This window comes from Rhinatrema bivittatum, chromosome 13 (assembly GCF_901001135.1).
Source record: "Rhinatrema bivittatum chromosome 13, aRhiBiv1.1, whole genome shotgun sequence".
Lineage (NCBI taxonomy): Eukaryota > Metazoa > Chordata > Amphibia > Gymnophiona > Rhinatrematidae > Rhinatrema > Rhinatrema bivittatum.
The window spans coordinates 38,384,394-38,409,557 of NC_042627.1; the positions used below are offsets into that span (position 1 = coordinate 38,384,394).

Consider the following 25,164-nt stretch of genomic DNA (forward strand, 5'->3'; position numbering starts at 1 on the left):
TGCGTCGGGACAGAGCACAATCCCTACGAGAGCAGGTTCAGCGCTTCTCTGGGTTACCACAACCCACGTCTTGGGATTACCTGCAGCTCCTGGGAACCATGGCCTCCACGATCGACCTTGTCCCATGGGCTTTTGCGCATCTTCGCCCATTGCAAGCTGCTCTTCTGTCTCGCTGGAAGCCGGTCTCCCGGGACTACGACTTGGTGCTGCCCCTCCCTCAGGCAGCCAGGGACAGCCTGACCTGGTGGCTGGAGCCGTGTCACCTAGCCCAGGGTACCTCGCTGGAAACTCCGCATTGGGTGGTGGTTACCACCGATGCCAGCCTATCCGGATGGGGGGCGGTTTGCCAACTGCAATCAGCGCAGGGTCGGTGGACGACGGAACAGGCGTCCTGGCCAATAAATCGCCTGAAAGCGAGGGCGGTGCGCCTGGCGCTCATTCACTTCTTGCCACTGGTTTGGAATCGAGCAGAAAGGGTCCTGTCGGACAATGCGACGGCATTGGCATACATCAATCGCCAGGGGGGCACGAGCCGGCACGTGTCCATCGAAGCCTCCAGCCTCATGGCGTGGGCGGAAAGGCAGCTAGTGTGTCTAGCAGCGTCCCACATCGCAGGCGTAGACAACATTCAAGCCGACTATCTGAGTCGTCAGCACCTGGATCCCGGGGAGTGGTCCCTCTCCGACGCCATGCACCTCCTCCGGCGTCGCTGGGGGGCTCCACGGCTGGATCTCATGGCCACGGCTCTCAATACCAAAGCTCCTCGGTTCTTCAGCCGTCGGCAGGAACGAGGGGCGGAAGGAGTAGACGCCCTAGTGCTTCCTTGGCCGGAACACATTCTTCTGTACGTCTTTCCCCCTTGGCCCCTAGTGGGCAAGGTCCTGCGGAGAATAGAGCGTCATCGGGGGCCCGTCATCCTGGTGGCTCCCGAGTGGCCGCGGCGTCCTTGGTTCGCGGATCTGCTCCACCTGGCAGTGGAAGGCCCGATTCGTATAAGTCATCTCCCTCGCTTGCTTCATCAAGGCCCAGTATTTTTCGACCAGGCAGAACGCTTTTGTCTTGCGGCCTGGCTTTTGAACGGCGTCGTCTCCGATGAAAAGGATACCCGGAGGCAGTAGTGTCTACTCTTTTGAAGGCTAGAAAGACCTTGACGTCGGCAACCTACGTGCGGGTCTGGAAGGTGTTTGAGACCTGGTGCACCAAGGGTGATATTCATACTTCTGGGGCCTCCATCACTCAGATTCTGGCGTTTCTTCAGGAAGGTTTGGATAAAGGGCTCGCCTACAATTCTCTACGGGTGCAGGTGGCTGCCCTGGGCTCGCTTCTTCAGTACACAGACCACTCTTCTCTCCTAGGACAATCGGATGTCGCCCGTTTTCTCAAGGGAGTTAAGCATGTGCGGCCCCCGCTCAGGGACTCTTTTCCTTCATGGAGTCTTAATCTGGCGCTCCGCTCGCTTGCGGGTCCTCCTTTCAAGTCTATCTCCAGGGCATCCGTTAAAGACCTCACGCTCAAGACTGTTTTCCTAATAGCCATTGCTTCGGCACGCCGCATCTCGGAGCTACAGGCACTCTCCTGTAGGGAACCTTATCTTAGGTTCTCGGACTCTGGGGTTTCGCTACGTACGGTGCCCTCCTTTCTACCCAAGGTCGTTTCATCATTCCACGTGAATCAGACGGTGGAGCTGCCGTCTTTCCCAGTGGGAGAATCTGGTCAGCTTCGTGCTCTGGATGTCAAGAGGATTCTCATTCAATACCTGGAGGTAACAAACGAATTTCGGATTTCTGATCACTTATTTGTCCTGTGGTCAGGCCCGAGGAAAGGTTCTTCGGCATCTAAAACAACGATCGCCCGGTGGTTAAAGGAAGCCATCGCTTCAGCTTACATAGGGTCGGGTTGCGACCTGCCACGGGGAATCAAGGCACATTCGCTTCGTGCGCAAGCTGCATCCTGGGCAGAACTACAGTCTGTTTCCCTGCAAGAGATCTGTCAGGCAGCGACTTGGAAGTCACTGCATACCTTCGCACGTCATTACAGACTTCATCTCCTGCCTTCGTCTGCCGGATATTTTGGGGACAGGGTGATTCGAGCAGGGCTTACTAGGCCCCACCCAGTGTAGGGAAGCTTTGGGACATCCCACTGTCTGGACTGATCCTGGTACGTACAGGGAAAAGAAAATTACTACTTACCCGATAATTTTCGTTCCTGTAGTACCAAGGATCAGTCCAGACGCCCACTGCTGGTTCTTTGCTCGATATTGCTTTCATTCTGGCTGTATGTGCGAGTTCTCTTTTTCTGTTGTTGCTCGTTGCAGACCCTACCTTTTGTTCAATTTTGGGGTCTGTGGGCTAGTTCAGTCTGCAAGTTCGGTTATGGCTAGTTGCCTTGTTCACGTACATTGTGGTATTGTTCCTACACTTGATCCAGCCTCATTCTGTTCTGGCTTTGATATTCTATATACTGATCTCCTGTAGAGGGTGCGCTAGTACTTAAGGCAGCACCCTCCAAAGCTTGGTCTGACTCCATCTGCTGGACGGGGGACATAACCCACTGTCTGGACTGATCCTTGGTACTACAGGAACGAAAATTATCGGGTAAGTAGTAATTTTCTTATAGCACACACAAATTACGAGGTGTTTTCAGTCCCCAGATTAAACAAACGCGGAGGAGGCCTCCTACTAATTATTGAGAAAACCTTTAGATGTAAACCTATTTAAATAACACCCCCCCCCCCCCCAAAATCATGAAATTGCCATTTTTGATACTAACAATGTACAAATATGCCTTATCTACTGCCCACCAAGCCTCCTAGAATTAAATCTCACCACTAATTGAGTTCCTTACTACACACTTAAACATATCGAAACCAACCATAGTGCTAGGAGATTTTAATCTTCACATGGATGTCCACCCATTATCAAACACATGCCAAACGCTATGGCAGCACTAGGATTTTCACTAATAACAAACAAATCAACACATAAAGCCGGCCACTCACTGGACCTCACCTTCATCAACCACAACTGTTTAGAACACTGTAAAACGGACTACACACAAATTCCCTGGTCAGACCACTTCCTTATTCATTCCAATGTAAAATTCCTTAAACCTTAAATCAAACAAGTTCATAAATTCATAGAATTTAAATATCCACCACCTTTTAATATTGACCAACTAAACGACAAACTAGAGGAAAAACTAATATTGACTACAACAACTGCAGTTCTGCCACGAAAACATGGTTAGACACAACCAAAAAAAAGCTGACGAAATAAATCCTATCAAATCATTACGGAAAAGAGAAACAATACAAAATAACCCCTGGCATAATGAAAAAGTAAAAGATACAAAAAGGACTCCCAGATCAATGGAAAAAAATGGAGAAAACACAAAACAACCGATACCTTAACCAAATACAGAAAACTGTATTACAAACAACTAATTCTCAATGTTAAAAAAGATTACTTAAGCAATAAAATTGGAAAATTTGCTAACAATCCAAGAACCCTATTCTCAATAGTATCAAACCTAACCAATGACAAACAAGAATCACCACAAAATCTACCAGAATCAAAATGCAACAAAATTGCCAAATTTTTTAGTGACAAAATTACTAACTTACGAAACAAACTTCCAAAATCTACCAACCAAGAAATTAAAATGCAAAAAAGAGATGTCAACCAATGGTCATCATTTTCTGAGATATCCGAGCTGGAGGTGGACTCATGATAAAAAAAATAACCCCATAAACCCAGCCCCACACACAATCGACCCAATACCATTTTTCAAACTTAAGAAAGCAGCGAACACAGTCTCCCATGCATTAGCTAATATCATAAACCGATCCCTAGAAGAAGGAGCTATGCCAGATATACTGAAAGGAGCAATTATAAAACCAATAATAAAGAAAAAAAACAGTGACCCCCTGATCCTGAATAACTACCGCCCAGTATCAAATCTTCCCTTAATAGCTAAACTAATAGAAAAAACAGTACAGAAACAACTGGCTGAACACCTGGATGACAATAACATACTATATCCATCTCAACACAGTTTTAGAAAGCATTATAGCACCGAGACACTACTTCTCTCGCTAACAGATAACATTCTAAGAGGTTTTGATAGCGGTAAACACTACATTCTAATAATGCTAGATTTACCAGCAGCCTTCGATACAGTAAACCATAAAATACTACTAAATAGACTAAAAGAAATCGGATTACACAGCAAAACAATAAACTGGTTCAGTTCATACCTAAATAACAGGTTTTTCCAAGTTCAGATCAACAATACATTATCAGAAAAAATCAATCTCAAAACAGGAGTTCCGCAGGGATCAGCCCTGTCTGCAACCCTCTTTAACATATACATGCTGCCCTTATGCCATCTGCTTGCAGGACTAGGAATCACACACTACATATATGCAGACGATATTCAGCTAATTCTACCTATAGAAGACACATTAGAAAAAACACTAAAACTGGCTAACATGTACCTAGACATTATAAGACAACTACTAAACCAAAGGGAACTTGTGATTAATATTGATAAAACAAAATTTCTACACTTAGAACGGAAAAATACCGAAATCAGCCAAATGCCAATAACCTTCAATAACAACCAGACAATTGAACTAGCTGAAAAAGTACGAAACCTTGGAATAATAATGGACCCTGAAATCAATCTAAAACAGCACATATCACTGAAAGTAAAGGAAGGCTATGCTAAACTCATGGTACTCAGAAAACTAAAACCACTACTAACACTAACTAATTTCCAAACAGTTCTACAGGCACTACTTTTTTCCAGCACGGACTACTGTAATGCCCTTCTACTAGGACTCCCAAACACAACATTAAGATCACTCCAAATACTTCAAAACACAGCAGCTAGAATACTAACCGGAAAAAGGAGGAGGGACCATATAACTGAAACCCTGGCGGAACTACATTGGTTGCCTATCGAACACAGAATTAAATACAAAACCCTATGTACCATACATAAACTAATACATAATGAGAAATCGGACTGGCTAAACACAGCATTAAGAGTACACGTCCCACACAGAAACCTTCGATCTGCAAATAAAGCACTCTTAACCATTCCTTCAGTAAAAATGGCAAGATTAACCCAAGTGAGAACATAAGAAAATGCCATACTGGGTCAGACCAAGGGTCCATCAAGCCCAGCATCCAGTGGCCAATCCAGGCCATAAGAACCTGGCAAGTACCCAAAAACTATTCCATGTTACCATTGCTAATGGCAGTGGCTATTCTCTAAGTGAACTTAATAGCAGGTAATGGACTTCTACTCCAAGAACTTATCCAATTCTTTTTTAAATACAGCTATACTAAGTGCACTAACCACATCCTCTGGCAACAAATTCCAGAGTTTAATTGTGCGTTGAGTAAAAAAGAACTTTCTCCGATTAGTTTTAAATGTGCCCCGTAGTCTTTCTACTATCCAAAAGAGTAAATAGCCGATTCACATCTACCCGTTCTAGACCTCTCATAATTGTAAACATCTCTATCATATGCCTCCTCAGCTGTCTCTTCTCCAAGCTGAAAAGTCCTAACCTCTTATTTTGGTAGCCCTTCTCTGTACCTTCTCCATCGCAATTATAGAAAGGGCATTTTCACTAGCAGGCCCCATACTTTGGAACACAATGCCTCTAGAGATCAGATTGAAAGAGATCTCAAAACATTTAAGAAAAGTTTAAAAACATGGCTTTTCAAACAAGCATTTTATAAAGAGATGGGAGAATAGGAAATATTTAGAAACAGGCAGAAGAACGCCAGCGCACAGCATTTAGGATTGAACAGTAGAGTGGTCCACGAACTCTACATCACTATAAACATAATTTCCTAGCGTGTAGCAGATGGACTCAAAACAACTGCTCATGCTAGCAGTTGGAGACTGATCTGACGTCAGCACAGGTACATATACCCCCGCAGGAAGTGCAGCAACTCAGTAATTTCCGTCTCCAAAGCAGTTTGGAGCTACCTCACGCTCGCTGAGCGTTTTTCCAAATTCTAACGACTAAATCCATAGAAGATCCTACCTGAAGACGAGCCCTGCACTCCTGCGGTGATACCATTCGGTCCCTCCCCCAGTTGAGTTTCCCGAGGTGACTTCCGTGGTCCCTCGGAGGTAAGAGCCTCGGTCCGGTGGCCGACTCGCGGCAGGGACCTAGCCCCCGAGTGAGAAGGGCTCGGGCGCTGCTTAGAGGCAGCCTCGGTCCCGGTGAGGACTTGGCCCTTGAGCGAGACGAGGCAGCGGGTGCACTTCCTCGAGCGCAGCGGTGACGGTAATCACCCTCTCCCCCCCGCAGCCGGAGACCGCCCGGGTCGCAGCCGGGAAGCGCCGAAGACAAGGTAAGGCGTACATCTGTACTTGTGGGTCTCCGAGGAAGCGTGGAATAGCGGGGTCTGCCTACGTGGCAGCCCGCCAAGGAGGTCGCCATTTTGCCTGCCTGCTCGCCGTCACCTTCTGCCTAGGCGCACGTTGATTAGCGGGTTCGTCGCCTCACTCTAGCGCTCAGGCCAGACTTGAGCGCACAGGCGACGGGCGCTTATGTTGGGCGCCCGAAGATAACTGGGCGCATATTGGCGCACGTTGATAAGCGCACATCTTTCGCGCATATTACAAGGCGCATATTCCGGCTGGGAGCACACCGCATAGAGATGACAGACAAGATGGAGCGTAGGAGAGCCCATGCATCGGCAGAGCCGGCACCTCCAGAATCAGGCATAAGAGCTCTAGGCCTCTGTTCAGCATGCAACCTCAGAGCCACACAGAGCGAGGAAGCAGACTCCCTATGTGCCCAATGTGAGGAGGCCCTGGGAGTTCCAGGCCAGGGCTGGTCCCAGCCTAGCCTACTTGCCAGTTCCTCAGGGAACACCCCGGACCTAGCAGACCGCGGTGAGCAGCCAGGGAACCCGAGAGACCTGGTGCCCCTAAGGCTAGAACCTGCTTCGCTCTCCTGGGTGGAATTATTCAAGGGGATCCATGCCTTTGTCAAAATGCAGTCTGATCCCCGAACGGGTCCATACGTACCGGATGACCCGGCCCCTGGACCCTCAAGACCTAGGCATGGCCACTCGCCACCCGGAAGCCCCACTTATGGGGATTCAGATTGTTCTGAGGAAGAAGACGAGCCCCCCGAGGAGGGAGAACTTCCCTCAGGGATAGAACCATATCGGACCATGAGACGCTTCTTTCTGAAAGAGGATCTCCCAGGCCTGGTCTCTCAATGCCTGTCTGAGCTGGCTATCCTGGGCCAAGACACCCCAGAGGAACCTAGGATGAACCCCCTGCTAGAGGGTCTGTGCCAAACGGCTCACCATTTTCCCCTCCTACAAGCAGCACAGCAGCTAATCGATCTGGAATGGAATGCGCCGGAGGCCTCATTCAAAGGGGGTCGGGCCTTGTCTGGCATGTACCCCTTAGACCCGGCAACCAAGGAGCTGCTGGCATGCCCCAAGGTAGACGCCATAGTTAGCGCAATTGTGAAGCGCACCACCAATTCCGGTGGAGGGGGGAGCGGCCCTCAAGGATGCACATGACCGGCGCATGGACGCCATTCTGAAACGAGCCTTTGAGGTGGCAGCCATGTCCCTACGAATTGCGACCTGCTGCACCGTGGTGACGCGTTCCTGTTTGTCACAAGCCAGGAACAACACCCCGGGAGAAGAAATGGAATCAGCTCTCTCGTTCCTCACTGACGCAGCCTCCGACCTAGTCCATATGGCAGCCAAGGGGGTGTCATCCTCGGTGGCAGCCAGGAGACAGCTCTGGCTACGAAATTGGTCGGCCGACTCCTCCTCCAAGACACGCCTCACAAGAATGCCCTTTAAGGGATCCCTCCTGTTCGGCAGCGACCTAGAGAAACTGGCTAATAAATGGGGCGCCTCTCCATTACCCCGTCTACCAGAAGACAGGTCAAGGAGGAGCCAGCGCCCTTTTCCTAGGCCATCCAGAGGTAGAAGCTCTCAGCGCTTCAACCCTTACAGGGCTCGCTACCAAGCACCTCGTTCTCAGACTAGGAACCAGTCCTTTCGGACCAAGCACAACAAGAGGAGAACCGGCTCTGGTTCGGGTCCCGGCCGCACCCCACAATGAGAATCAGCCGACCCATCTGGGTGTAGAAGCCATAGGGGGCAGGCTAACCCTCTTCTACCGCAGGTGGGTCGAGATTACCTCGGACCAGTGGGTCCTCGCCATCATCCGAGAAGGGTATTACCTGGACTTTCTTCAGCTCCCTCCGGACAAGTTTGTGGAATCTCCTTGTTCACCCCTCAAGAGGGCGGCACTGGAAGTGACCTTGCGGAGGCTCCTGTCCCTAAAAGCCATAATCCCAGTGCCTGCATGGGAGATAAATTCTGGGCATTATTTCATAGTACCCAAGAAAGGGCACTTTCAGGCCCGTCCTGGACCTCAAGTCAGTCAACCGACACGGGTCCCCAGCTTTCGCATGGAAACTCTGCGGTCAGTCAAGAGTGCAATACAGCCAGGGGAGTTTCTCACATCCCTAGATCTGTCAGAGGCCTACTTGCATATCCCAATCCATCGCGATCACCAGCGCTACTTACGCTTCAAAGTCCTGAACCAACACTTCCAGTTCCGAGCTTTACCCTTCGGGTTAGCCACCGCGCCGTGGACCTTTACCAAGGTCATAGTAGTAGTGGCGGCGTCACTCAGGAAGGAAGGAATTCTCGTCCATCCCTACCTGGACGACTGGCTGATCAGGGCAAAGTCACCGGAGGAGAGCCACCAGGCATCCATCAGAGTTATATCTCTTTTGGAAAGCCTAGGATGGCTAGTCAATACAAACGAGTTCCCTACAGCCTTCTCAGTCACTGGAATACCTAGGAGTCCGATTCGACACCCAGGAAGACAAGGTCAGTCTGACCTCCAAGAGGAGATCAAAGCTCCGGAATCGTCTGCAGGCCCTGCTGAGCGCCACCCGGCCCACAGCTTGGGATTACCTACAGGTCCTCGGCCTCATGGCATCCACTCTGGAGGTGATACCATGGGCGCGGGCTCATATGAGACCATTGCAACGTGCCCTCCTATCTCGGTTGAGCCCACGATCACAGAACTACACCGTACACCTACCTCTACCAGCCAGAGTGCGGAATCAGCTACGGTGGTGGTTGCAGCCTGGCCACATGAGCCGGGGGTCAAGAATGTCCTCCCCAACCTGGACCCTGCTCACTACAGATGCCAGCCTGAACGGATGGGGAGCACACTGCGAAGAACTCACCGCCCAAGGGCGGTGGAACATCAAACGACTAGAGGCACGGGCAGTCAGGCTAGCATGCCTGCGATTTGCCCACAGACTTCGAAACAGAGCGGTCAGGGTGATGTCGGACAATGCCACCACAGTGGCATACATCAACTGACAGGGCGGAACCAGAAGCAGACACGTATCCCTAGAAATAGCCCCCCTGATGGCGTGGGCGGAAGCAAATCTCCAGGACATCTCCGCCGTCCACATCACCGGGAAGGACAACACCACGGCAGACTTCCTCAGCAGAGAGAGCCTAAACCTGGGGGAATGGCAGCTGTCGCCCACAGCTTTCCAGATGATTGTGGATCGGTGGGGGACTCCGGGCATGGACCTACTAGCGGACAGGTCCAATGCTCAAGTACCCAGATACTTGTCGCAGACGAGATCCTCTCTCCCACGGGGTCGACGCTCTGGTACAGCCATGGCCTCAGGGGATCCTGCTATATGCTTTCCTCCAGGGCCCCTGCTGGGCGCCATTATACACAAGATTCAGCGGCACAGAGGCCTTGTTCTTCTAGTGGCCCCGGACTGGCCAAGAAGACCCTGGTACGCAGACATGAGAAGACTGCTGGCAGGGAACCCACTGCCCCTGCCTCCACACAGGGACCTACTACGGCAAGGTAGTAGGTCCCTGTGTGGGAGAATTGAGCTGGATCCTCCACGAGGATCCAGCTCAATTCTCTCTTACGGTCTGGCCATTGGGAGGGCTAGACTGAAGAAAAGGGGATACTCGGGGCCGGTAATAGATACACTCCTCCGAGCACGCAAGTTCTCCACATCACTAACATATATAAGGATCTGGAGAGTATTTGAAGCCTGGTGCGACACTCACAGCACCAATCCACATGCCGCTAAAATCCCTGTCATTTTGGATTTCCTGCAAGATGGACTTCAGAAGGGTCTGTCCCTCAATTCAATTAAGGTTCAGGTGGCAGCTCTTTCCTGCTACGGTCCCCGGAGTGACGGCAACAGCATTGCCACACACCCAGACGTTTCACGTTTCCTGAAAGGAGTCAAACACATTCGCCTGCCACTGAAGTGGCCAGTGCCCCTGTGGAACCTCAACCTAGTTTTGGAATTTCTAGCGGGACCCGCCTTCAGTCCCCTTCGAGGCCTGTCCCTCCGTTTGTTAACCTTGAAGATGGTGTTCCTGCTGGCCATATGCTCAGCACGCCGCATCTCAGAGCTACAAGCGCTGTCCTGCCGTGATCCGTTTCTCAGAATCACTCCAGAGGCTATCCATCTTCGCACGGTTCCTTCCTTCTTACCCAAAGTAGTCTCACACTTCCACCTCAAACAAACCATATCCTTGCCAACCAGAAGGAAGGTTTGAAGAAGTCTGAAGAAGGTCGAATACTGTGCCATCTCGACATCGGCAGGCTGCTGTCCAGATACTGGAAATGTCAGAAGCAGTACGAAAGACGGACCGCCTGTTCGTCCTTCACAGCGGGAAGAAGCAAGGGGAAGAGGCTTCACGGGCAACCATCGCCCGCTGGATCAAAGAAGTTATCAAGGCGGCCTATGTAGAAGCGGGAAAACCACCACCTCTACGGGTCAAGGCTCATTCTACCAGAGCGCAGGCGGCCTCCTGGGCAGAAACTAGGATGCTGTCGCCGGCAGAGATATGTAAAGCGGCAACATGGTCCTCCCTCCATACCTTCTCCAGATTCTACCGTCTGGACGTCCAGGCCAGGGAGGACACAGCATTTGCAAGGGCAATCCTACACGGTCCTTGGGCAGCCTCCCGCCCAGTCTGGGAGTAGCTTTTGTACATCCCACTTGTTTTGAGTCCATCTGCTACATGCTAGGAAATGTAGAGATTACTTTCCTGATAATCTCGTTTTCCTTAGTGTATGCAGATGGACTCAGCATCCCGCCCGGCTGCCGGTATACATGGGGATTCACCGACTCACGGTAAGCCATGTTTCCTTATATAGGGCATCCACCCTGCCGGATGTCGACGCCTTCCGGTTGAGAACACTGGCGGTCTCCAGCTACTATCAATCGGTCAGGGTAATCATGTTCATTTAATCGATCGGGCAGTCACACATATATCCATAAAGCTTTTGCAAGGAAGATTGAGTTGCTGCACTTCCTGCGGGGGTATATGTACCCGTGCTGATGTCAGATCGTCTCCAACTGCTAGCACGAGCACACTATACCCACTTGTTTTGAGTCCATCTGCATACACTAAGGAAAACGAGATTATCAGGTAAGTAATCTCTACATTGTAACACTATGAATAGTGAATTTTACACGTGAACAGTACCTCACTGGTACAATTGGTCATCACCTACCCCACTAAACAATTGATTGTCTTTAATGATATATTGTAACCGAACCTTTAGCGGCACCTGTACTATTGTATGTCCTCACCTACATTAATTTATGTGCCTATATGTATATGACTTAGGGACGGTATAGAAAAGATTTTAAATAAATAAATGTAGATGGAGTTGTCTGCCTAGATTTAGCCTGTTAGTGCTGAAAAGCAGCACTTACTTGCTTAGTTAGGGATGGTTAACTCTGGTCCTTGACAGCTGCAAACAGGTCTGGTTTTCAGGCAATCCACAATGACTATGCTTGAGAGAAATTTGCATGCACAGTCTCTATTGTATGCAGATGTGTCTCATGCATATTCATTGTGGATATCCTGAAAACCAGGCTCTTGAGGACCCAAGTTAGCTACTCCTGAGCTATGTCATAAGCCTGCCCCATGACCACCCCTTTTCTGCTTGGCTATATTTGGTCACTTTTTTGTCAACTTAACCAGGCAAATTTAGCTGATCAGTGGGAAAAAATTGTGAAAAACCAAGTTTAATCAACTAACTCTTGGAGTTAGGTGGTTAACATTTAAAAAAAAAAAAATCCAACCCCTCTGTGTATTATATTGGGTGTGCTATAAGTATTTGTTGCTTTGGGAAGGTATGCTTGTCAGCCAGCCAAGATCAGATATATTTACCTTTACTCTTAATGATTAAGGGGCAGATTTTAAAAGGTGCGCGCTACCCGGCACGCACAAATGTATGCCTGATTTTATAACATGCGCGCATATTATAAAATCAGGGATCAGCACGCGCAAGGGGGTGCACACTAGTGCACCTTGCGTGCGCCGAACCCTCGAAGACCAGCTGGCTATCCCTGTTCCCTCCTGCTCCCCTAAGTGTGAAAGGATTTTGGTAACTTTGGGTATGGGGGACATGTTAGGTGTCGTGTGCTTTTTTTTTTTTTTTTTTTGTGGGGAGGGGTGTTCCTTTTCCTTTAAATAGAGAATGTCCTTAAGTAGAAGTGAGGAAATATTTTCGGGGGCATTAAGATAAATTGTGTGCATTTCTTGTTGGATTCTTTAGTTTGATTCAAATCTTAATGTTTAAAAAAGTTCATCATTTTTTAAATTACTTTCTAAAGGTAATCGTACTTTTTCAAAATGCTGTATTGCAACTGGACTGGAGGCTACAAATGGTCTACGGCATTGGCACTAAGGTAAACGCTTATGGTGAGCCTGTTTGGAAAAGGAGGTAAAACAGAGCCAAGAGCACCAAAAAGATTTCAAAGGTTACATTTAATGATGATAAAACATCCATTATGTATATGTGTGTAGGATTAGGCAAGTGGTTAGAGCAGGAGGCTGAGAACCAGGGAATTGAGGGTTCAAATACCACTGACTCTCCTTGTGACCTTGGGCAAGTCACTTCACCCTCCATTGCCTCAGGTACAAACATAAGGCCCTATTCACTAAACATAGACACAATGTGGGAGCGAACCTTTAGCAAATAACCCTCTTAGATTGTAAGCCCTCTGGGAATAGGAAAATAACTACTGTACCTGAAAGTAACTAGTCTTGAGCTACCAATGAAAAAGGCATGAGCTAAATCTAGATAAATAGAAAATATATATACAAATAAAAATAAATTTATAAAACTTTTGCTGCAATTACAAATTAAGACCAAGTCTAGATTTTAAATGTGAACAATTGTTCTCATATGAACCTGAAATGAGCAAGATTGAAGAAGATATATAAGCATGCCCACAAAGATAGTGTTGAAAGTCTATAGGTTGTAAATCTCAGAAGCAGGTTGAGTGCCATTGCATTATTCTTATTCCAGGCAGAAATTTAAATATCCACTAGTACTAGGTTTCAGCCCTAATTTTTCGTTCCTTTCTCCCGCCGCCGATGGTGAGAAGCAGTGGCGGTGCTTTGGTCCCTCGGTGAGGAGGAGGGAAGGTGAAGGTCCAGAGAGGCCGCCCTTTGTCTCTGCTCCCATTTCAGGGGGTATCTCGTGCAGTTTGTTTTTTTTTTTTCTCTTCCTCCCTCAACTTCTTCCTGCCTCCTCCTCTGGCGGGAGTCTCGCGCCAACCCTCCAGACACTCGCAGATTGAGCTAAGACCGGACGTCTACGCAGCCGCCGCCATCCAGCTGTAGCCCCCTGCATATCCCCCCCCCCCCCCCCCCCCCGATCACGGGAAGAGCCCGCGTTACTATCCTCCTCCTCCAGTAGAGACCGATCTCCTGGGCCCTGCTTCCCCCTGCATTAGGTAATCAAACTTAACAGCGTTTTGGGGGGGGGGGGGGGAGTGATGCGGTGGCGTCGGTAGATGCCCAATTGGGAGGCGTGCCCTCGCTCCCGACACCACGTCCCGTCCCCGCCCCCCCCCCCCCCCCCATATGCTGTTAAGTTTGATTACCGGTGCATAGTACGCACTCCTTAGTTTTCCCCTATTTTGAGGGGGAAAAAAGTGCATCCCTTGTGCCGGCAAATACTGTAAAAAAAAATAAAAAAAAAAAAAATGGATAAATTGCGTGGCTTGCTGGGCAGACTGGATGGGCCGTTTGGTCTTCTTCTGCCGTCATTTCTATGTTTCTATCTTATTTTACCTATCCATTTTAGTGATTTGTTTATTTTAATTTTTATTACTTCTTCTTTTATGATTATGGATGTCATAAAATGTAAAACATTTTAGGCTACGGCCGAGAGCGGTATATACATGGATTTTAAAAGGGTTACGTGCATAAATCTAAAGGATTCTATCCATTTCATTTCCTGTTCCCTGTACAAACTCCATAGCCTTCATGGACTCTGGTTCATAAGAGCTTTCTCCCCATTTTGTCTAATGCATAATCATACATAACTGCTTTAGTTACCTGCAGCTGTGACCTCCCAAGATACTATATATATATATATATATATATATATATATATATATATATTGGGGTAGATTTTCAAATACCGCGAATAGGCGTACTTTTGCTGGCGCATCAGGCGCAAGCAAAAGTACGCGGGATTTTAGTAGATACGCGCGGAGCTGCGCGTATCCGCTAAAATCCGGGATCGGCGCGCGCAAGGCTATCGATTCTGTATAGCCGGCGCGCGCCGAGCCGCGCAGCCTACCCCCCGTTCCCTCCGAGGCCGCTCCGAAATCGGAGCGGCCTCGGAGGGAATCCTCTAACGCCCTCCCCTCACCTTCCCCTCCCTTCCTCTACCTAAACCCACCCACCCGGCCCTGTCTAAACCCCCCCCCTTACCTTTGTCGGGGGATTTACGCCTCCCAGAGGGAGGCGTAAATCCCCGCGGGCCTCTTGCGCGCCGGGACGCGACCTGGGGGCGGGTATGGAGGGCGCGGCCACGCCCCTGGATCGCCCTGGGCCGTAACCACGCCCCCGGGCCCGCCCCGGAACGCTCCGGACACGCCCTGAAAACACCGCGCGGTTCAGGCCCGCCCCCGACACGCCCCCCTTGCCAAACCCCGGGACTTAGGCGAGTCCCGGGGCTCTGCGCGCGCCGGTAGGCCTATGTAAAATAGGCTCACCGGCGCGCAGGGCTCTTAAAATCCACCCCATTATGTTTTACTGCTTAATATCACAAATGAGAACATTGTCATTTCAGGTATAACAAATGACTTATTGGCTGGATAAAAGTGTATTGGGGTATACTAATCATAAGGGGTGTCTATATGGCTCTGCTCTATGCTACACATATATAAACCAACAAGACAGCTCCGTTCCACAGACAAATGTTTACTGGAAATTCCGTCAGTCAGATCTACTAGCTTAGCCCTAACAAGAAACAGAGCTTTCTCAGTTTTTGGTCCTTCCTTGTGGAACTCTATACCAGACAGTATCCGAATGACATCTAATCGAAATGAATTCAAAAAGATGGTTAAAACCTCTCTATTTAATGAAGCATACAATCTCAGTACCACTATTTAAATGTTTACTCTGAATTACCCATATCTGCTTGATACTTGTAAAGAAAGAACTATTTCTGTTTTTATTGTGTCTTATGTTCAAATTGTTTTTATTGTGCATGTAAATTGTAAACCGCCTAGACGGACACGTAAGTGACCCCATGTGCGGTATATAAAAAACTTTTAAATAAATAAATAAATAAATTTCTCACAGGACAAGCAGGATGGTTGTCCTCACAAATGGGTGACATCGAGGATGGAGCCCACCACGGAAAACTTCTGTCAAAGTTTAAACAGAACTTTGACTGGCCCCTACTGGGCATGCCCAGCAAGGCACTGACCCTGCAGCCAGCAGGGGTCTCCTTTCAGTCTTCTTTTTTCCGCGCAGCAGTTGCCACGCGGTGAAAGGAGCTCTCTAACCACGTTCCTGACAGGAATTTGGAAATTAATTTCCTAAGAAAATTTGCCCCTCAGGGGTCTCCCTTCTACAATTTTTTAGTCATCTTACGGAACCCGGTAAGTTTTTGCCTTCTTCCATCGACTGCCGTCGATTTTGGCCCTCGAGGCCTGTGGGCACTTACCGATCCCCAGCCTAAATTTTGGCTTTCAGCCATGGCAAACGGGGGTTCCGTCGTTGTCCGGATTGTACCCGGACTATGTCCATCACAGACCCCCACAGGGTTTGTGTAATGTGTTTGGGTAGTGAGCATGATGTCCTGACTTGCACCAAATGTGCCTTAATGACACCCAAGGGTCGCAAAGCCAGGATGGAGAAGATGGGGCTCCTCTTCCATGCACCAACCCCAACGCCATCGATAGCATCGACGTCATCGGAACCGGCACCGTCGAAGTTGTACCATCATCGTCAACCCTCCGGTGACCGTCCGCCATCGATCGCTTCTCGGCCGTCGACTCCCCGTCCCTTCCCCGGATGGGCGAGGGGATCGGAAAGAAAAGCACCGCCATCGACGGCATAAGTCTCGGCCTGTCGAGGATCCACAGCCATCGACCTCTGCTCAAGCCGAGCCACCGACAAAGAAGCCGTGAACAGACCGGATGCCCTCCACGTCTCGTTCGCCGGCATCGAGGAAACCCTCACCCTCTCGGGGTGTGGGGGCCGTGATCCCACCGGTTACGGTGGTCCCTCCGGCCCTGCCTCAGCCTCCCTCTCCCGTCGAGCCGGGTATGGTTACCCCTGGTCTCCGGGCAGAACTGGACCGGCTGGTCCAGGAGGCCATCGAGAAAGCGATGAAGAAATTACAACCTCCATCGGCACCGTCTCCGGCACCGGTTCCAGTGCCCGCCCCCGGCACCGACACCGGCACCGGCTTCGCCACCGAGGAGGGAACCGACCACCGAGCCGTTGATACAAGCGCTAGCACCGCTACTGAGCCGCATGGAGGCACTCGTGACGGCCCTTCCATCGGTGATTCCAGTGCCATCGACAACACCACCGTCTCCGACTGGTTTCTCATCGGCAGGAGAAACACCGTTTCGAATTCCCCCTTCCGGGGTAAGTTCCATCGGTACCTTCTGGGTATATCTCCACCGATTTATCCTTCGGCTCCATCGATTCCGCGCCAGGCAACCGATTCCATCGGCAGCACCGAAGCCATCGATGCCATTTCTGGTTCCACCTACTGCACCGATTCCACCTCTGTTTCCATCGATGCCTTCAGAGCCTCAGCCAGGTCCATCAGGGCTACAAGCCACACATGATCCCTACGATACCTGGGGTGATGATGATGATACCTCTTCTGAGACAGATCTGCCTTCGCCACCATCTCCTACAGAGAGTAGAAAAAGATCTCCTCCTGAGGATCTATCTTTCATTAATTTTGTGAAAGAAATGTCAGAAGTTGTACCTTTTCAACTACAATCTGAAGCTGATGATAGACACCAGATGATGGAACTACTTCAATTTCTGGATGCTCCAAAAATCATCGCTTCCATCCCTATACACCAGGTGTTTTGGATCTGCTCAAGAAAAACTGGGAATCTCCTTCATCGTGTCACCAGTTAACAAGAAAGCTGACTCCACATACCTTGTCCAGTCAGCCACCAGGTTTCCAAAAGCCTCAACTGGATCATCGCTCTGTTGTGGTTGAGGTCCGCGCAGAAGAAGGCCAAGCGTCTTAAGCCGCACTCTTCTACCCCACCTACCAGGGACAACAAGTTCCTCGATAGTGTAGGACGGAAAGTGTATCATGGAGCTACGTTGATTTCACGCATAGCTTCATATCAACTTTACATGACTCAATACAACAGAGCCATCTTTAAGCAGATGCAAGACTATGCTGACACGTTGCCGGACCAATACCAACCACAGCTTCAAGCCCTTCTTCACAAGGGATTTGAGGCAGGGAAGCACGAGATTAGGACTGCTATGACATATTCGATGCTTCCCACGAAGGTTTCAGCCACAGCCATCTCAGCCAGACGTTGGGCTTGGTTAAAGTCATCCAACCTTCGCCCAGAAGTCCAAGATCGTCTTGCTGATTTGCCCTGCTTAGGCGACAATTTGTTTGGAGAAGCAAATTACAACAGATTGTGGCGGAGTTAAAAGACCACCATGAGACGTTGAAAACAACTCTCATCTGTCCCACCTGAGGTGACCTCCAAGCAACCGCAAAAGAAGGACTCTAAGAAGTCATTCTTTCGACCACGTCGCTACTACCCTCCGTCAACTAGGGCTCGTCCTGCACGGTCCTCTAACAGGCCTCAGCCTCGTCAGCCGAGAAAGCAAAGACCTACTGTAGCCCCACCTCCTGGGCCTACGGCGGGCCTTTGACTTCCCTGTATTGAGCACATGCCATCTCCTCTCTTCCACACATCCCTGTGGGGGGTCGACTGTTCCACTTCTTACACCGTTGGAAACAGATCACCTCAGATCAGTGGGTGCTAGCAATTATCGCACAGGGTTACCACCTCAACTTCATAACACTTCCGCCAGACTCCCCGCCCCTTCAGGCATGGAGTCTAACCAAGCCATTTCACTCAATTACATCAAGAAGTATCCTTCTTCTACAATCAAATGCTATAGAACCCATCCCTCCTTGTCAACAAGGGAAAGGATTCTATTCCAGATACTTCCTAATACCAAAGAAATCAGGGGGGCTACGTCCAATTCTGGACCTTCGGGCCCTCAACAAGTATCTGCAAAAAGAAAAGTTCAAGATGGTAACCCTGGGCGCCTTGCTCCCTCTGTTGCAAAAGGGGGATTGGCTGTGCTCTCTCGACCTCAAGGACGCTTATACCCACATTGCGATCACACAATCCCATCGCAAATATTTGCGGTTTCTTGTAGGCCACGACCATTATCAATACCGTGTCCTACCTTTCGGTCTGGCTTCTGCCCCACGAGTCTTTACCAAATGTCTCGTAGTGGTAGCAGCATTCCTAAGGAAGGAAGGTGTCCACGTCTACCCCTACCTGGACGATTGGCTAATCAGGGCCTCCTCCCAACACATAGCTCAATCCTCCCTAAAATTGACAATTCAAACACTCCTTTCCTTAGGGTTTCTTGTCAATTACGAGAAATCTTGCTTAGTCCCGTCTCAAACCTTATCCTTCATTGGAGCAGACTTGGACACCTTGCAGGCAAAGGCTTACCTTCCTCTTCAGAGGGTCCACACCCTAATATCCCTGGCTTGCCAGCTCCAGTCTCAAAACACTGCCACGGCTCGCCAGTTCCTCATTCTCCTAGGACACATGGCATCCTCGGTTCAAGTCACTCCCATGACCCGACTAGCCATGAGAGTAACACAATGGACTCTACGACACCAATGGATTCAAGCTTTTCAGCCTCTGTCCTCCATAGTCAGTCACACAGGCCCTGCGCCTATCCTTAACCTGGTGGACAACTCAGGTCAACCTCCTTCAGGGCTTACCTTTTCTTCCACCGGATCCGCAAGTAATCCTAACCACCGACGCTTCTCACATCGGTTGGGGAGCCCATGTGGACGAATTACAAACCCAAGGGTTATGGTCCAAAGAGGAAGCCGAACACCAGATAAATTTCCTGGAACTTCACGCAATCCGCTATGCACTCCGAACTTTCAAAGATCATCTATTCCATCAGATAATCTTAATCCAGACGGACAACCAAGTGGCCATGTGGTACATAAACAAGCAGGGAGGCACAGGCTCCTTCCTTCTGTGTCAGGAAGCTGCGCAGATCTGGGCGGAAGCCCTCTCCCACTCTATGTACCTCAGGGCCACTTACCTGCCGGGAGTACACAATGTATTGGCAGACCAGCTGAGCCGTGTCTTCAAGCCACACGAGTGGTCACTCGATCCTCTGGTGGTGACCTCTCTGTTTCACAAGTGGGGTTTTCCCCGCATAGACCTCTTTGCGTCCCCTCAGAACCACAAAGTGGACGATTACTGCTCTCTCATTCGGAGCCAACACTTTCAGCCGAGAGATGCCTTCTCCCTCAAGTGGACGACAGGTCTGCTTTATGCATTCCCTCCACTTCCTCTTCTGTCAAGGACTCTCGTGAAGCTACGCCAAGACGGAGGAACCATGATCCTGATAGCACCCCACTGGCCACGCCAAGTGTGGTTTCCCATACTCCAGGATCTCTCCATCCGCAGGCACATCCCTCTGGGAACGGATCCGCATCTGCTCACTCAAAACGACGGATGCCTCCTCCATCCCAACCTCCAGGCCTTGTCCCTGACGGCATGGATGTTGAAAGGTTAGTCCTTCAGCCCTTTAACCTTTCGGATTCGGTTTCTCGTGTCCTGATAGCTTCACGAAAGCCCTCTACCAGAAGATCCTATTCATATAAATGGAAAAGGTACACATCATGGTGCACTTCTCAGTCCCTTGATCCCCTTTCCTGTCCAGTCTCTAAGTTCTTGGACTATTTATGGCACCTATCAGAATCCGGTCTAAAGACCTCTTCCATTAGGATGCATGTCAATGCGGTAGCCGCCTTCCATAAAGGTGTACAGGGTGTCCCTATTTCAGTACAACCCCTGGTAACACGTTTTCTTAAAGGCTTGCTCCATCTGAAGCCACCCTTACGTCCTCCGGCCCCATCTTGGGACCTTAACCTGGTTCTTGGTCGTCTAATGAAACCTCCTTTCGAACCTCTGCACTCCTGTGAATTAAAGTATCTCACATGGAAAGTGTTATTCCTTTTGGCTATCACTTCAGCTCGCAGGGTTAGTGAATTGCAGGCCCTAGTTACCTATCCGCCTTACACTAAGCTCCTGCAGGACCGGGCGGTACTCCGCACTCACCCTAAATTTTTACCTAAGGTAGTTTCTGAGTTTCATATTAATCAATCCATCATACTACCTATCTTTTTTTCCCAGGCCCCACTCCAACTCCGGAGAACAGACTCTGCATACCCTAGACTGCAAACGAGCTCTAGCTTTTTATCTAGACCGTACAGTTGCTCACAGGAAGAGCACTCAATTATTTGTCTCTTTCCATCCTAACAAGTTAGGACATCCTGTGGGTAAGCAGGCTCTTTCCTCCTGGTTGGCGGACTGCATTTCTTTTTGCTATCAGCAAGCTGGCATTCCTTTTCAAGACCGTGTGAAAGCACACTCTGTGAGGGCCATGGCGACGTCAGTGGCAAACCTTCGATCGGTGCCGCTTCCTGACATCTGCAAAGCTGCAACCTGGAGTTCTCTCCATACCTTTGCAGCCCACTATTGTTTGGACAAAGCTGGAAGACAGGACTCCATCTTCGGCCAATCTGTCTTGCGTAACCTTTTTCCAACGTGATGTACCAACACCCTTCCACCTTCCCGGTAGAGTGCGGATGCCCTTTACCAAATACCACCCCAGTTGTTGTGCCTGTTGCACGTCATTGGGTGCATTTGGTGCAAGTCAGGACATCCTCAGCTCGGTACTCACCCATTTGTGAGGACAACCATCCTGCTTGTCCTGTGAGAAAGCAAATGTTGCTTACCTGATGTAACAGGTGTTCTCACAGGACAGCAGGATGTTAGTCCTCACGAAACCCGCCCGCCACCCCACGGTGTTGGGTTTGTTTTGTTTTTACTTTTTAGGCACTGCCTGTAGCTTTGAAAATCAGACTGAAGGGAGACCCCTGCTGGCTGCAGGGTCAGTGCCTTGCTGGGCATGCCCAGTAGGGGCCAGTCAAAGTTCTGTTTAAACTTTGACAGAAGTTTTCCGTGGTGGGCTCCATCCTCGATGTCACCCATTTGTGAGGACTAACATCCTGCTGTCCTGTGAGAACACCTGTTACATCAGGTAAGCAACATTTGCTATATCCATTTGCTACAGAGAGCTAATTTCTAAGTGTGGTGTGGTTGGGTTTTGTTTTTTTTTTAAAAACATTTTTCTTCCCACAGCATTACCCTTGGTGGATTTGGAGCAGATCGCTTCTATTTGGGTCAGTGGCGAGAAGGCCTTGGCAAACTGTTCAGCTTTGGAGGACTGGGAATATGGACTCTAATAGATGTTCTGTTAATTGGCGTTGGATATGTAGGACCTGCCGATGGTTCTCTATACATTTAACCCTGGCTGTATGTGCTGTTTGGAAAGAGCATCATGTGAGAAAATAAGTCTTAGAGTTGAAGAACTTTGAGTATTTATTCTGTGTGTATATTGAATGTACAGCATCTGTACTTTACTTGCCTTAAATAGTTAAGGTAAAATAAATCATAGTGTATCACTGAAATGCATTTTTTTTATGTTCTGTTCCTCCCCCCCCCCCCCCAGATAAAAAGTTTAAACTTGCTCAATTTAAAAACAGGCAAACATGATTGACAGTCCTATTTATTTTTTAAATCTAACCCCCCAACCCTTCAGATTTGTGCTCGTTACATTAGTAGTACAATTTAAGGCCTGCGATGGCTACCTGACTAAATAAAGCAATGAGAAGCATAGGAGAGGGAAAAGATCTAACAACTGGGAGCTATGGTGCCCACTTGTGGAGTATTAGCTTCTGGCTGGTTTATTTTTAACTCTTTGCGACAGTAAAGCGTAGCTTCAAGCTCCTAACCCCATTGCTTCAGTCCCACATTGTGGGAGTCTTCCTCTGTTTAAGCAAAGGGTTTATAAGATCAGAGTTACTGATTTCCAAGCTGTCCTCCACAGTCTCACCACCTCCACATGTTAAGGTCTGCTTTACCATAGAAGTAGCAAAGAGAGCCAGAGTCAGCTCATTAGACAGATCAAGTTGTTGGTTTTGCTGTCACAGGGTCTACCTATTTTCAGTGGTCAGGCATGGTCTGAAAAATGTTAGGTTCCTTTGGACTTAATGAACCCCCTTTTTTTTTTTTTTGCCTAAGTTTTTGTATTAATACTTGAATGTAGGTGAATACCTCATGAATATGTATAAACAGAATAGTAATTACAATATAAAGATTTTCCTAGTATGCCTGCACACAATTTAAAAATAGTTTATGAATGAAACAATTTGTTTTTCAGGTTTTATTTTGTAAAATAAATACAAAATTGCAATATATTGTGGTTTCTTTTTTTCTTTTTGTCAGAAATGCATTTTGTGTATTTTCATCTAGTTCCACAGTCATCAGTTTCCATAAATAAACTAATGAAATGTATTTTTGTCCCATGTGGTGGTGGTGGTGTGACTTTCATTTTGTAATCTTTTATAGCAGGGGTCGGGAACCTATGGCTCGCGAGCCAGATGTGGCTCTTTTGATGGCTGCATCTGGCTCGCAGACAAATCTTTAATAAAAAAAAAAGTAAAAATCTAACAAAACCCCCACCCTCCTGACGCCCCCCAAGACCTGCCAAAAGTCCCTGGTGGTCCAGCGGGGGTCTAGGAGCGGTCCTGGAGCAATCTTCTGGACTTGGGCTGTCGGCTGCCAGTAGTCAAAATGGCGCAGACGGCCCTTTGCCCTCACTATGTCACTGGGGTCGACCAATGGCAGCGGTAGCCCCTGTGACATATTGAGGGCAAAGGGCCGTCGACGCCATTTTGATTACTGGCAGCCGATGGCCCTTTGCCCTTACTATGTCACAGGGGCTACCGCTGCCATTGGTTGACCCCAGTGACATATTGAGGGCAAAGGGCTGTCGGTGCCATTTTGACTACTGGCAGCCGACAGCCCAAGTCCAGGCGATCGCTCCTGGACCCCTGCTGGACCACCAGGGACTTTTGGCAGGTCTTGGGGGGTGGGGGGGTTGTAGTAAATTAATTTGGTAGGTCTTGGGGGGGGTCAGGAGGGTGGGGGGTTGTAGTTAGTATGGCTCTCACGGAATTACATTTTAAAATATGTGGCGTTCATGGCTCTCTCAGCCAAAAAGGTTCCTGACCCCTGTTTTATAGTATCTCATCTCAAACTCAAATCTGAGTTAGACAGTCTTATTGCATTTTTTAAAGTTTGCTGAAATCAAAGTGCTGTTACTACAAATTGGGGATTTCATGAAGAAAACTGAGTGTAAATCTGAAAAATAAGTAAATAAAATATCATATATGGAGGACTAATCAGAAGATATAATTAGTACTGGAATCATGATCTGATTAGTAAATATTGTCATTGTTATGCATTTTAGTTCCCTGTTCATGAGTATGACACACAATTAGGTTTCTAAGCATGATACAGTGTTGGTGACATTCATGCCTCTTTCTACTGGAACAAGCTAGGCTGGCATTACCCAATCTGGAGTACAGAAGACTGTTGGGTAATGGAAGTTGTGAGGCTGTAAGGAAAAAAGATGGATTGGGGGTCTTAAGATTTTGGTATCTGTTTCTAAGTGTCATGCTCATTTATTACTTTGCTGTCCTACATTAATTTGGCATCCAACAAAAAAGAGCACCAAACCATGATCCCGATGGATGTCACATTCTATGAGCCATGTCAGGCACAGAACCTCTGAAGCCCCTTTGTTTTTCTGAAGCAGACTTACAAGTTTTGTTAGCCAAACCTTCCATTTTCACAGATACCAGCGCACCATCAGATAATGACCAATGGTCTACCTTGAATAAATTACTTAAACGATCAGTACGAAGTATTATGCATGCTGACACTTTACTTGAATATTGTAGACAACAACGCATTCCGTGTGGCTTACGAGTTCTCAAAGAGCCTCACTTATACAAGGAAGACCCAGAATTCATACAGGATTGGAATGCTGTTTTGAACAAATGCAGCTTGGATTTGATGATTCTTATAATAAGAACTGCTCAAAAGAAAGATGTTGAAATCCAAGCTGAGATTACTGTCATTAAAGAATAACTATCTTCTATCAATACAGATACTTACACTACACAATTGCAGACTCTGAATGAATCCATTGACAAATTAAAATCTGATATAAAAAAAATTGAAATATGAGAAATTCCAAAGAGATGAACGTGATTACACTCAGGGTTATGTTTATCCTTGGATGAATGAGAAGGCTAAACAAAAATCTAATAAGACTTCATTTGATTCAGGCAGTGATGATTCATCTGGAGATGAAGCTATACACAGAACTGGAGCTACCCCTTTTACACATGAAGCTGGAGCTGATAACCGATTTTTAGGCAGAGGCCGTGGCAATCGGTGACCACTGCATTCCAGAGGAGTTCATTGGCAAGACGAAACACAGCATTACAGACAGACCTGGTCTTAAACTCTACACAATCCCCAATATACAATCTATCGTCAGTGGTGTTGTCCCCAGACCAAACAAAGGTTTTGGAGAAAGGGCTTACTTTTATCCCTTCACCTAAAGCAGATTTATTTTT

General features: G+C 48.3%; 1 protein-coding gene across 1 annotated transcript in view; it reads left to right on the top strand.

The window, feature by feature from the left end:
• Positions 1-22,945, top strand: part of TM2D3 (TM2 domain containing 3) — a 61,169-nt gene extending 38,224 nt beyond the window's left edge. The window contains 3 exon segments of the mRNA XM_029575394.1: positions 12,701-12,712; positions 12,715-12,775; positions 21,815-22,945. Coding sequence (XP_029431254.1) covers positions 12,701-12,712; positions 12,715-12,775; positions 21,815-21,980 — 239 coding nt within the window. The 3' untranslated portion in view covers positions 21,981-22,945.
• Positions 22,946-25,164: the final 2,219 nt, after the last annotated feature.